The sequence below is a fragment of the Primulina huaijiensis genome, chromosome 14 (assembly GCF_012295235.1).
Source record: "Primulina huaijiensis isolate GDHJ02 chromosome 14, ASM1229523v2, whole genome shotgun sequence".
Classification (NCBI taxonomy): Eukaryota; Viridiplantae; Streptophyta; class Magnoliopsida; order Lamiales; family Gesneriaceae; genus Primulina; species Primulina huaijiensis.
Genome location: NC_133319.1, coordinates 4,796,605 through 4,811,098, shown reverse-complemented (window position 1 = coordinate 4,811,098; position 14,494 = coordinate 4,796,605). Strand labels below are relative to the sequence as shown.

Sequence of the window (14,494 nt, the reverse complement as noted above, 5' to 3'; positions counted from 1 at the left end):
GTCGTTGCCATTCAGATATTTAGGGGTACCATTGGCGGGTGCACGACTCAAAGCAGTAGATTATAGCATTCTTGTTGACACCATTGCGAGGAGAATTAATGCTTGGCCCAGGAACTCTTTATCTTATGCAGGGAAAATAGAACTAATTCGATCAGTGGTTCAAGGAGTGGAATGTTTCTGGCTATCCATACTACCTGTTCCGTCCTGTGTGATTGACTCAATTCAATCAATTTGCCGGAAGTTTGTTTGGCCAACAAAGCACCCGCCTATTGCATGGACTTCAGTTTGCAAGCCTTTGGAGGATGGAGGATTGGGTCTTAAGGATCTCAAGGCGTGGAACAAAGCTTTACTTGCAAAAACGCTTTGGAAAATCCACCTCAAGAAAGATAGCCTCTGGATTAAATGGGTTCAACACTTCTATCGCAGTTCAAGTGACATTTGGAGTTGGGAGGTGCATAAACAAGACTCGCCACTACTCAAAAAACTGCTCCATCTCCGTGACTTGCTCATAGGTGGTTTCGGTACAAAGGAAATAGCCCAACAAAAAATCTGTTATTGGTTTGCTTCACATCAAGGTATGTCTAGGGCATATGAATACTTCGTGCAATCTAAGGGGAAGTGGCCTTGGAAGATCATCTTGTCTCGACATTGCATCTTGCCAAAGCACCGTATCATTTTATGGTTGCTAGCCCATCAAAAACTTCTAACGCGTGACCGAATGGGATTTGTGGAAGACAAGATATGTATGCTGTGCAATGAAGTTGATGAATCAAACTCACATCTTTTCTTCAAATGCCGTATTTCAAAGACAATCTGGGATGGGGTTCGACATTGGTTAGATATGAAGAAGATCATGGCCACGCCAACCTCTATCCTCAAAGCGTTTAGAGAAACGTACAACTGAAAGTCTACTTTAGACAAAATGAGAGTCACAGCCCTTGCAGCCACGGTATACAATGTTTGGAACTTAAGGAATCGAGTGATTTTTGAGGGAGAAAAACCGAAGATTGAAGATACCATTAGGAAAATCCAGATTCACACCTACAGATGTGTACCGAATATGATTGATATATTTTCTTAAGAAAATTGAGTAGGCGGTTATGTATTTTATGTTGGTATACTATCTCCTGGGAATGCCCGGTGTATCTGTACTGCTACATTTTTACCTTTTTCAATGAATTAGTTCATTAAAAAAAAAAGATATATAAATTGACCATCACGACAACATTTTAGAATTTTATTTTAATATAAACGGTCGAAAAAAAGAATTTTTAAAATTATTTTTTTAGCATAAAATAATTCATAATACTAAAAAAAAATAAAAAAATAGGATAAAGTATCCTGATACACTTAAAACTGGGGATTTTTTTTAAAAAAATTAATTAAAAAACTATTTTTTTTCCCATAAAACAATGTGTAAAATTTCTAGAAAAACTAAATTAAAAATGATGATTTAATAAGAGCACAGTCTAACTAAATTCATAAGAAAAACTTGAATATTTATGTATAAAAATATTTTCCCAATCCAAACTGAACATTAAAGCTACTGAACTCAAATGCAACTGACTTTTGGAAGCCAACTGATTTACAAAGTCTACCAAATGATAAACTGAATCAGTCAGGTATCCCGTCAGATATTCTCTGAAGTTTTCTAGAACATTCTCTTTAAGATGCAAAGCCCAATTTATGAAATCAGATATGATTTTCTCTGCATCATAACAATTATTTGATCTTTTTTTGTCAGAGTCTATTGGCACTATCAAGATGTATGATTTGTCAGAAATGAAAGTGATGAGACCTGACGATTACTATATGTGGAACGACTTTCAGATTCAAAAAGCCGACCGGTTGGATGGAAGCCTATAAATTAATCAATAAGGTGAACATCAGTGATTACAATCCACGATCTACTATCAAGCATTATCTATCTTATATATTATGCAATCAAAGCTTTCAAAGTCCAACTGAACAATATTTTATTTCAGTATAAACTTAATTATTCATATTTGATCATTGAGAATCACTTGTGCTAAGTGTATTTTTTTCTAAAATACTTGTACTTGATAGTAAGAGTCTCACTGATCAGATTGATTGAGTTGTGAGATAGCTATGAGTTTCAGTAGACCACTGATAAGTCCTCTTGAAGTGAATTATTGCAAGTTATTGTACTTGTCAAAGTTTTCTAATGAAATCTTTCCTAACTGGAAGAAGAAATAATATAGAAGTTGTTCAAATCTCCTAACATCCATAAATAATTGTTTGTGCACTTACATCTACTTTCAGTTTTGTTAGCCTAACTGAACTTTAGCCTAACCATTTATATTGTTCAAATCGATTCAGTGAGTCTATTTTCGCACAGTGTCCAACTATTGGTTTGCTGAATCCCAACCAACAAGATTTATAATTCAATGTTGCTAAGCCAACCTAATTAATTTGAGAATCTTGTGAGATTATTTGTTCAACTCTTCTTCTAATCAATTTTCCGATCCTAACAATCATGGACCTTAAATGTGAATTGTTAGATACACATTTGAGGTAATATTCTAAGGGCACTCAACCTTAGTTTTGTCACTAGGAATAAAAATCTCCACGAAGTCGCCCCAACAGGGAAAAAAATATGTCATTAGTTCAAATCCAATCATATTTGGGATCTGTCAGTTTAAAAATAGTTATCAAATTATATATGTACACGATGTTCTATAGACTATAATCCAACAATTAATAAGGAAATAAATCTTGACAAAGGTGGAACTATTATTAGAACTTGGAAGTATACAATTGGTAGGATACTTGGTCATATCGATAATACCAAAAAATATAGTGTCGTCTTATATATGCTGTATGTAAATATAAACCTAAACTTTGAAGAACCATTGTTATTATCCTGCATAATTAATTAATGTATGATTAAAAAAATTTTGGATAAATATTTAAAAAAAATAGTTTTACAAAATTTGAAAGTTAGATATGAAAGTGACACTAAAATATATTTCTATAATACATTTTATTAAATGAAAATAGAGTGATTATATAATTTTAAAAATATATTGTTGGTATTTTAAAAAATTCATCGTACTCGAGGTGTCTCGACTTAATATTATACTAAAATATATAGATATATGTACATAGTTAGTACTTTGTAAATAATATCATCAATTTACACCACAGGTCTACAAATACAACATTATATATGTATCCTCCAATTTCTTTCTTTCGGAATCAACGGCGAAAATATGGTTAACCCGGCTGGTTTATAGCAGTGGCGTGAATTAGTTCAAGAACTTTTGCGATTGTTTATCCATTTAATTTTCATGTAAAATCTACATAAAATGATATTATATACTTTTTTTTTTTGAAAAACCAAAAGATATAACCATTTAATTTCAAATTATAAATTTTGGGGAAATTTCAATTTTCATCCGTTATGTTTGTTTCATTGCAATTTTAGTTATCGACTGTTAAAATTGGATATTAGTCATGCACACGTGAGCACCACGTCAGAGTTAGATGAACGTCTCGTTGGCGTCACGTCGAGAAAAAAATAAAATTGCAACAAAAAAAAATTAGATAACAAACTAGAACTGAAATTTTCTATTTCTTTGTAGCTTGAAGATGGGCATAATATGTCTTGATCCATCCTTTCAATTAACAAAAATTCTGTTTTTCGTTGCAACAACACCTCAGCATAATCAGCTATGGCTTAAGCAGAGTTAAAATACCCTCCAAGGGTATCATTTTTCAAGGCTTGTTCCAAAAGGGACTGAATTTCCAAAAAAACACCAAAGTAACAAGAAAACGGTATATGTAAGTAAATAATTTCTTAAAATATTTGCAGAGAGAAAATCTTATCTGTTCTTCTCAGGTTTAATGCTACTGCGTGGAAATGATGATGCAGATTTCATTTTTTTTTGACTAATTTAAGATTTTATTTTATCATATATGTAACAAGTTTTAAAAAATTGCAAAAAAAATTTAAATCATGGTATGTCATTAAATACCTCCAGTAATTATAATATAGATCAACGCAAAATTCATTATCATGCATAAAAGAAATAGTTGATTTGACTGTTCGACTATGGTATCATCGTGTGATGCATACAAGGTGGGAATATAAATAATGGCTGTTTCATTAATACTGTTTATATTTTCTAGTTTATAAAAATCTAAAACTTAGGTTCGATCGAAACGTGGCGACGTTGTTTAAATTATTAGAGTTGTACAATTATTGTTATTTATAGATTTTGATAAAATGACAAACATTCGATCATACGTACGTATTTGATTAGTAACACTTTGGTCTTCCATTAAAATTTTAAACTTCGTTCTTTGAGTCACGTAGTTGATTTCATTTGGAGTTACGCTGTTTGTGCAACACGTTTTAGACAAAAATAAGTGCAATATATCATTCTCACCACAAGCTACTAAGTTTGAGATGACGCTTATAATTAAATATTTTTTTATATAATTTAATTCGCTAAATATATGTTTAATTTTTGGTGTCAACTATTTTTATTAGCTTATAATTTATATACTTTTTAACTGGGTATTTATTACAATTTGTTATATATTATTTTGCATCATGAAATTTGAGTTAGAAAATACAAAAACTGCTTCGTCCATTTAATTTAAAATGTCAATTTATTATTTTTGGAATATGCTATTATGAGAAAAATCATAATTATTTACAATGGTGCAATTTGAATCCATTTGATTTATAACGCACCATTAATAGTAACTTATAAATATTAGTTAATTACACATTTATTTTATCCAAAAATTAACTCAAATCCTACACAGACTTAAAGTTATAAATCAATCATCATATTAATCATAAATTAAAAAATAAAAATAAACAATTATATACGGCTAGGAATTAAAAAAAAAAAAAAATTTCCACGTAACTTTGTATTAACCTGCACCTTTGAAGGTTGAAAAGCAAACCAGCCAACCTTTGATATGATGACCAACACATACAGAAGATAACCATCTACCTTGCCCAGGCAAATCGTGGTTGTAAAATCTCACACAAAAATACAAAATAGAAGTTCAACCTGCAGCAGTAGTGCACAAGATGCAACGCATCTGGGCATCATCATATTCTACTTCATCATCAACAACATCATCATTTTCATACTTATAAAACGACAACTCATCTTGAGTAGGGGTTGGAGCAGGTTTCTTTTTGCTACCACCAAGTGAATTGATGGAATCCATCAAACACGTCTCGTGATACGAATGACAGCAGTAGAAAACATATATGGACACATTATGTATCGAAAATGGATCAAAACACATGCAACATCTTGCGCCACCTCTGATTTTTGGCTTCACCTCCATGCTTCTGATGCTCAGAGATCGGTCATACGACTGAGAGGACTGGTTTTTATCTGTTTTAGTGCGTGCCTCGTCTTCTTCGTTACTCAAGCATATAGCACGTCTAGCTTCCTTGTAATACTTGATTAACAAGTTAACACAATCGGCCTAAAAATTTGCAAAATGATGATTATAAATCATTTCACTTTGACAAGGTATGCAAGGAACTCTTGAGCAAGGATACCTTTAGGATATCATTACAGCCATGTCTGAGGAAAGTTTCTGTTCTATAGTCCGTGATGATTTTAACTAGACGGTCACGCAGCCTGAAATGTTTTGATTTAGAATAGATGAGCTTCATATGTAGAAAAAAATTCTGAAAGGGAACAAGGGGGAGTCTGATGTTTTACAAATTGGTGCTTCTGTAACCAAAAACAAGGGCAAGAATTTGGGTAAATGCGCTGACTGTTGAGTGATACGAGAAGGGGAAGACTTCACCAGGTTTCAGTGTACGAAAATTGTGACGATAAGGACCGAGTAAATAGGTTCTATTGGCGGTAACAGAATACTCACAACACATCGTAAGGGACTAAAGATCACACTCTTGTAGCACCAAACTGAAATGAGGCTGAAGTACTATTTCTTACTAAATTTTACCCCAGTGACTATTCTTCCATGTAATAAATTCACCAAATACGCATATTTACTACAAGAGAAACCAAAAGGTCCAAACCATGGAATGTTCTTACCGGGGTATCTCCAAACCATTGGGAACCCTATTTACAATATACAAGGGATCAAGATTACCAATGGTATGCTCCAAAAGTACCCCTACCTGCCAATTGGACAAAGAATTTAATAAAATCAATCAAACGGGAATTTCTAGAATAAAGTAAATGCAGTCTACGTGCATTTGGTCAGAGGCAGTTGACAACTTACCATCTCCGGTTTGTTTAAACATTGCTTAATAAGTTCTTCCCAGAGTTCATCATCATTCTGCATACTTACAAATTCTATTGCCTGCAAATAATCAAGAGACATAAATATCTTATCACAACAATGTTTCAAAACTAATCAACAGACAATGGAGCATTAAGATGGGCACCTCTTCTATATCCCCCAACTTATTGATAATTACAGCCAAGGCTTGCTTTGAGTTTCCCATTCTTCCAAGAATAAAGACTTGCTCTTTTAACAGATCTCGCTTAACACAAATTTCATATGCCTGTGATTGGTTTTTCATTAATTTTCTATGGCCACAAGATAATATAATATTAGACACAAATAACACTCTCAGGAAGCAAACCTTTTCCAGTGTATAATGCTGACTATTTCGGAGAAAGGAAAGCAACATTTTTGGATCATAGTCGGCATAGAGCTCAACCTGTTGAATGTGGTCCAAACATGGAAAACTGTCATCGACACGTCGTGCGAAAAATATATATCCATTAAATACATATTGAACAGCTTCTTTTCCAATTGGAAGGCCTTTTCCTCATAATATAGGTGGTACTTATTAGCTCATATTGGAAACATATCTAACATCAATACAGAAAATGCTGTCTGAATGGATGTGATAATCATCAAAGACAAAGAAAATGATGTAGACATGTCAAAACATACATCTTCAATCTTCACCCTGAAAGCTACACATCACCTACAGTACTTACCAACACTTAAGCACAGTCAACACCAACGGCATCATCGCACCAGCCACCATCGTGGATACCATTGCCCATTCATGACACATCACATTGGATTATACCTCTTTCTTTTCACATCAGATTCAATTCACAATGTTTCATTTCTATTTTGGGTCAATTCAAATTTCACTACCCAGAGGGATTGTAAATATGGCTTTAAATGAAAAATGTTCTTCACTTAGTTTACTTCATATATCGAAACTAATGGTGTTTGGCATATTTCTGATTATCCTTGGCCGATAAAATAAAGTGATTGAAAATTGTTGACATGAAGATCATTGAAAGATAAAGCACTAGCAGAGGGGATGTTCAATCTCCACACACCTGCATGTCATGGAACTCCATTCCAGCATGTGGATTTGACACAAACAGAGAATGCAGATATAGTTGCAAAAAGTATCGGTAATCACATTTATTCTTCGCAGCCATAAGTTGTGAAACAACATCAGATGGGCTTATGAGCTCTCTCTGCTGGATAAACAATGGAACTGCACGCTTGCAATCTATCATCATAAGCTGTGCAACCTAAAACGCATGTGAAGGAAACAAATAAGTCATAGAACTGTTAACTGTTTGAAAAAAGATTATGAATATGATGCAACATATTTGTCCTGAAAATACTGCTCTACACGGTAAGACAGAAATGTGATTTACATTTAGTTCTCCGATTATATTTCTTACAGCATGACATGAATGGGTGGAATACGCACAGCCAAATATTTGACTTTGACAGTGAAGCAAAACTACATAAAGAAGTTTTGTGAAGTTTTTTTGGGAAAGAACTGTGGGGCAAAAGAATTTAAAGAAATGGAACCTGAGTTCAGGATCTCATAAAGGTAATAGGGGGATAAAATCTAGCAGGGAGTAACGATAGGTTATTATGATAACGACTCACTCTACCAATATAGGGCTGAAAATACCTTTTCCCGAATGCCATCATGCAATTCATGTTTCTCAATAAAATCAAATACACCTGGCTTCATAAGCTGAAACACATAGAAACTAATGTTAAATAAAGGACAAACAAGTGAATTTAAAGGAACAATAACTCCAATCCCATACTCCGCAATGGCACATCGCAACCATTTGAAAAGGGTTCTGAATGTATTTACTGACCAAACTTGAATCACTATGAATCACTTACATCAGCATACAGACTGAAGGCTTTCTCATATTGCCCGTCAATTACATAAAGCTCAGCCAGAGCCTGACATGGAAGTAGCACCATATAAGATACATGAAGAAGCATGTGTCGAACAGAATTTCCTGAAACTAACCTCTTTGAGTTCATCAGTCATAGATGACGTATTCAGCTGTGGTTCGATAGCTGAGATAATGGGCAAAGCAGAATAAATTACAGGTGGCCAGGTTTTAACAGTTGATAGGAGATCTTTGTGAAATGAAGTATTTGTTGCCAAAGCAACAAGAGCAACCTAGTTAATCACGGAGATTCAGCCCCAGTTACCAATTTGAAATAATTACAACACAGAAAAGATGGGAGGCGAACTGTATTAAACACTTGTAATTACACACTTCATAGGCAGTATCACGTAGCCTTGGATTTTCAGTAGGAATGCAGGGAACCAGCACGGGAAGTTGACGGAGATGAGCAAAATGGAAAACCCATCTGAATCAAGTGCCACACCACCAGTGAATGAAACAGTCTGAGAAAATGCTTATCAACTAGATAACTATAGACAGATGAATGCATTTACTGTCTTGCCTTTCCCATGCAGAAGCTGATCCGCGCAATAATTTTGGACATAATGAAGCCGCTTCAGCATATTTGCGTTCCACAATTAGATGGTCAAGATATCCTGATCCCACCTGTATGGATTTGATAAATTATTGTATACGTTCTGTAAAAGATTATCCTTACAGTGCTCTGCCACATCACCATTGTATCGTGGCTAGTTATTAACGAGTCTTAACACTTGCATTATAATTATTTAAAATCTACAAGTACCTTGCTTCACAAAATCAATTTAGAAAATCTAATTTACAATTCTATCTTCGCAAGAGCTATACAGCTAAAACAACATATAAAACATTTCCATTCTGCATAAAAAGACTTCTTGCCATAATCAACATATGAGGGCCAACCCCATGCTTCACTGCAGGCTATTATTCTAGATATTCTGAATATTGAAATTTGCCATGCTTTTCCAGCCACAGCACAGAGCTCCATGGCAGAAGAAGTAAAACCTCCAGGAAGTTGAACATTATAATTATAAATAATAAAAGAGAAAGCATTGGATATAGCGAGTGCCAAAAGGAAAAAGAAGCCACTTATTTACATTCTCAAACTTATAAACAATCATTAAAATTACGTGAATTGCTACAATTCTTGCATTCTGAAAATTTTCAGAATTACACCAATGCAAACCAGAAATACCCGTTCTGGTGTATGAAAATATTATCCATCATATTATCAGTCATAAAAAGTACTTAAAATATATACACCTTGAGTGTACTCAACCTTCATGCATTGCAATTATGAAAAGCTGTGATACAGTATTACTTCGATGTAACAAAGATCATGATAAATATTCTACAGAGTTAGCAATTTTATTTTTGTTGACCATTGAAAAACAACATTATAAGCTCCCTGAGAATTTATCACACTCATCATATTTCACAATTGTATGGTTGAAATAACATATCGAATTTGTAGCCAATAACTAGTAGAACCCATGGTGAAAAACTTAAAATTAGCATTCTAACTTCACTGCACTTGAAAGGAATAGGAAAAATAATCTACAAGTATGGTGGTTTCTGTTAACTAAGATTAGCATGTGTCCAACAGAAGCAAAAGTCACGACAGATGACAGTAGGTAGCATCACTACATAAAATAACTGACTAATCTTGGACAATGAGCAACAACAGATGCAATTTAAAAACCTAGCACGCCCAAATTTAAACAAACTACCTCGTCAAGAAGCTCACTCCGTGCCTGACTAGCTTCAACCGCTTCCAAGGCTTTCTCATGCCATCCATGTTGAACCAGCCACGCTATGTGATCTTCTGCATCCCTAACAGCCAAAAAGCAATTAAAGATTCATAGTTCAGAACCTTTGACTAACTTCAAACAAAATGTGAACAAGGTGTGACGACAATAATCAAGAGATGATGACTTCTTATTTTTTCCTTTCATCTTATTTGGTAGAATATGGGGAGATTGATTTTCTATACATGCCAGATTTCTAGAAATATTAATCAGAAAACAAGATAAACATAATGTTATGGCTGCGAGTAATGGATTGCATTATGGGACGATTTATGGGCTGATCATTAAGATCCATGTTTATTTTAATCGGAGGCTCGTTAGAGAGAACCGTTCGATCTCTTGGTTTTGAGGTTTGTTGGGAGAAAACCTTGGATCCCGTAATATAAGATCGTGAATAATGTTCATGATAATTTTATTAATGCAATTAATCTCTATATATAATAGAGTACAATAATTCAAATAAAGATAATTAAATTCTAAAAATAAAATATTATCATATCCTAACCAAAAACAAAAGATCATCATATCAGGAACGTAAATAAAACAAGCAACCGGGCACACACGTTGTGTGTGTGTGTGTGTGTAGTTGTAAATTTATTGTTTTGAAAGTTCTGATATAGTCAAGATATTCAAAAAAAATTAAGTAAGATGATTTTTTCTTACAATTATAAAATTATAAAATTGAAGCATACTCTATAAAATTAAATATGTACTAGATTTAGCAGTTTTGGAATTCAGAAAAAGGCTTTGCCAAAGGTGGTTACTATTCAACCCTCTGGCTTTATTAGTAGTATAGATATCATCATATCCTAAAAAAAATTAAAGATAACGGCAAATCCTATAAACAAAAGATGATAGCAGATCAATCTATTCTTTGGGTTCGACTTTCCACTTACTGCAATTGAATATTACGTGTAAGGTCCATGACACATAATAATGATATAACAATAGCAGCAGCAGCAATATTGATAATAAGTTATAACAAGCCTCAAACGAAATATTATGACAAGACATAATGTTTTTCTAACTCTCTCTATAAAAATTAACCACTGTCAACAATGCTAATGAATAAGGACAAGAAAGAAACCAACTCCTAACTGGACTTACTTAAAATCTTTCCATGCATGTAAATCACATGGAGTTTCATGACTTCATACTCCTCCAAGTCACAACAGACTACTAAAAATTAGTTCAAATTGGTGGAAGATACGAACATGCTTGGTCAGCTGGATGGAGCTAACAGCCACATGGCTTTGCTATTCAAAACACATCAAATGACTGACTTGGAGATAACATATATACATGAAATGTAGTTCCTTCCAACCAACAATGTTTTCACACCATATAAGTGTATCCTAAGTGTTCAAGACATTGCTACTTGGTTATCCTTACTCCTTTGTTCAATTATGGATCTTTGCAATTATATCAGGTGCAATTGTTACAAAAAGGAACAAAACTAAGATAATTAAGCAATATTTGCGTTTACACTAAGTAATAGGCTTTACAAAATAGCATGTCAAAGCTAAGTTATTTTCATGTTTCCAATGCGTCATCTGATATAAAAACAAAGATATCAGGAGAGTATTTGATGGAAAATAAGGAAAAGGTATCACTAACCTAGGTTTAGCAATTACAACATCCTTTGGGGACACAATGTAGTACAAGGGTTCATCTCCAGCAGCCCACTGACCACCAGCATAGCTGCTACCTAAAGCACAGGCACAATTGCATCTTCATCACATATATCATTTTAACTCACAACAAAATGAAGTAGCAAGGGGATAAAATCATTTGTATTTTGAAATTAGATTACATATAAAAACAAGCAAAACCTGAGAAAGGAGAATGAGCAAGGGAATAATCTTTGGCCTTGTAATGTTCGAACCCAAGAATAGGTAGGGCATCAGTTGCCAGCTCATCATTAGTCCGAGTGACAACTCGCACTTCTGGTCTCTGAGCATTTCCCTATTGTTACAAGATTGACCCACTTAAGTGGTTCGTTCACTCAACTTCATAGAGAAACAAAGGGAAGATCATTCTGTCAACATGCAATGTTTTCGTAAACAAGCCAACATATGGTTATGGTAAAGGTGGTCAAGGGCTCATACAAAAATCAAACTCCATTCTTAGAATGTGAAATATCCACAAGACCAATCATAGAAGACTTATAATCCAATCGAAAGACACTAAAACCATAAAAACAAGCCATTAATACTTTCTAAGACAACGAACTCTAACAATACGAGACTAGCATGGATTGACAGAACTATAGATCAGTACAACGAGCATCACACAGTTATTGTTGCACAAAGCAAGCTGCAACCACACAAATGCTAAAGGAAAATAGCATTACCGTTCAACGAAGTAAATACTAAATACCTGGCGTGAAGGAACACTGCTGCTAAAGTCCTTCTCACCATCTTCTTTCCCAGGGATATATGCTAGAACTACCAAAGAATCCCCAAAGGGTGCAATTCCTGAAATGAAATAGCTGGTTTGAAAAGATGCCACAACATCCACCTGGTTCATGCTAGACATTGAAAAATGCTTAAATGTCCCCTCAGCACCATTATTTTGGTTGGTTCTAATTGATGCAATTTTAACAGATGTTCCCCATCCAATGACCAGCAGATTATCATCCTAATGCCAGGATAAAACACGCAATATAAAACACATCATTATCTGGAATATTGCTAAGCATTTATTTCAAACGGTATTCAAACCTGCCAGACTAAATGAGGGAGCAGAAGTTCAGGGCGTGGGATCCCTCGAGGTCTTTCGATGAACGTTACACGCTGATCATTAGAAGCATCATAAACTTTTACACCAGCATCATTAGCCCAAGCAATGAGACTAGTTCTCCATTTCACTGCATGAATTGGACCTTCACCCGAGTGCAAAATCTGGGAGAAAGATAATAATTCAACTGAGTGGCCATAGTTTCAGAGAGCTTCAGAAAACTTAACACGTGAATAAAGCATGCCAGGAACCTAGATATACCTGGTCTCTATAACCTATCCATTTCTTCATGTTGAAGCATAAGTTACCAGCTAAACCTCCAGTAACAAATCTTCTTGACGATTTTCTTGAATAATCTGGGTCTAATGCAATGGCCTTCATGGGGCGATGGTACTCAAATGTCATTCTCTCCTCAGTAAAAAGACTCTTTATTACAACAGAACCATCATCAGAGCAGCTTCCAATGTATTCACCTTCTATGTCAAAGGAAAGATCATTTACAGCAGAAGTATGCGGATTGAATTCTTTAACCTGGAGAAAAAAAAAGTTATGTTATCCATGTGATTGTAAGGTGAGTTACCACTTTGTCAAATAACACAACCAGGTTATATCATCAACAACTACAGGATCCTAGTTTAAGAGACTCTGATATAATGTGTGCCCTTTACATTAGAGAACGAAGTCATTGGCCATGCTTTTAAATATGCTGAACACCAGTCATTGCCGTTAAACTATGAGATTGAATATACTTCAACAAGTTTTTTAGAATACAAAAGATTAAACTTTTACAACCAACTTATACATTATCTATCAATTCAATGTTCGAACTTTCAATTAAATATTTCAAAATGGGCACAATAACTACTACCAATCATCAAGCCAAACGCAGGAAAGAAACCAACATAAAAGTTAGGTTCACGTCATCCTTAATCATTATCAACCCAAAAACCCCCTACACCAAAAAATACATTCGATCCAGTCAACAAACACTACGAAACCAAACAACAAAATACAAGAACCAGACTCACTTGATTACCAAGAAAATCAAGAATGTGAACGGAGCCACCATGAGTACCCAGCGCAATCATTCGTTCGGAAACGGCAATACACGAAGCGGCGTCGCTTTGAAGGAGCGTGGGCACGCTACCGCCCATCCTCTGGTACTTGAGGCGAGGCTCATCTTCCTCCTCCTCGGCCTCCGAAATTTCTTCGTCCGAATCTTCCTCTCTTTCGTCGTCACCCTCCATTTCGTTCTCCGACGGCTTCGGGGACATTCTGGTTAAGCTTGATGCGAAGAGAATAGCTCTAGCTATTTTATTTTATTTAATAAACGTTGTTATACTCGAAGGATCTGGACTTAGTTTATTTCATAAGCCATTAGACTGAATAAAATAATTTGTCTTAATTCATTATAATTGTTTATGGGATAATACATCATTACTCAACTAAGCAGTATATCACCAAAACTTACAATACCCAGCTGATACTCACCGAAAATTTAAAGTCTGATTTCAACAAAAGACATCAGTCCAGGCACAGGCTTTGAATTTGCTCTGAGCCTGAAATCATGAAAAAGACCGTTAGAAGGGGACCGGGAGAGTGTCCCGGCGTAGCCCCTCCGACGCTCAAGTCAGAGACTGATGATATAAAGGGAGAGCAGCTAAGGGTGCTACTGAAAACAAATAGTGAATATATTGAATATGAATGAGTTGGATACTCAAACCTGATATT

The 14,494-nt window shown here is 34.7% G+C and overlaps 1 protein-coding gene across 3 annotated transcripts; it reads right to left on the bottom strand.

The window, feature by feature from the left end:
- Positions 1-4,870: 4,870 nt before the first annotated feature.
- On the bottom strand, positions 4,871-14,096 carry LOC140957081 (vacuolar protein sorting-associated protein 41 homolog). 3 transcript variants are annotated; one of them, XM_073414177.1, is made up of 20 exons: positions 13,792-14,096; positions 13,025-13,294; positions 12,748-12,927; positions 12,592-12,664; positions 12,404-12,501; positions 11,857-11,989; positions 11,642-11,732; positions 9,947-10,049; positions 8,740-8,843; positions 8,550-8,643; positions 8,294-8,449; positions 8,161-8,223; positions 7,937-8,002; positions 7,341-7,541; positions 6,620-6,697; positions 6,419-6,538; positions 6,253-6,333; positions 6,063-6,148; positions 5,558-5,639; positions 4,871-5,481 (listed from the first exon to the last, which is right to left on the bottom strand). In XM_073414177.1, exons 1-20 carry the CDS (start codon positions 14,035-14,037, stop codon positions 5,047-5,049), a joined length of 2,760 nt encoding a protein of 919 aa, XP_073270278.1. In that variant the 5' UTR covers positions 14,038-14,096; the 3' UTR covers positions 4,871-5,046. The 3 variants fall into 3 exon arrangements, with proteins under 3 accessions (XP_073270278.1, XP_073270279.1, XP_073270277.1); XM_073414178.1 differs by having other exon boundaries at positions 12,404-12,664; positions 13,800-14,058; XM_073414176.1 differs by having other exon boundaries at positions 4,872-5,481; positions 12,404-12,664; positions 13,792-14,095.
- Positions 14,097-14,494: the final 398 nt, after the last annotated feature.

Coding starts and splice junctions, on each gene's coding strand:
- LOC140957081 (XM_073414176.1), bottom strand. CDS start 14,037: ATGTCCCCGAAGCCGTCGGAGAACGAAATGGAGGGTGACGACGAAAGA. Junction 8,844..9,946: donor GGAGTGAGCTTCTTGACGAG/GTAGTTTGTTTA, acceptor AAATCCATACAG/GTGGGATCAGGATATCTTGA. Junction 8,644..8,739: donor TCAGCTTCTGCATGGGAAAG/GCAAGACAGTAA, acceptor CACTTGATTCAG/ATGGGTTTTCCATTTTGCTC.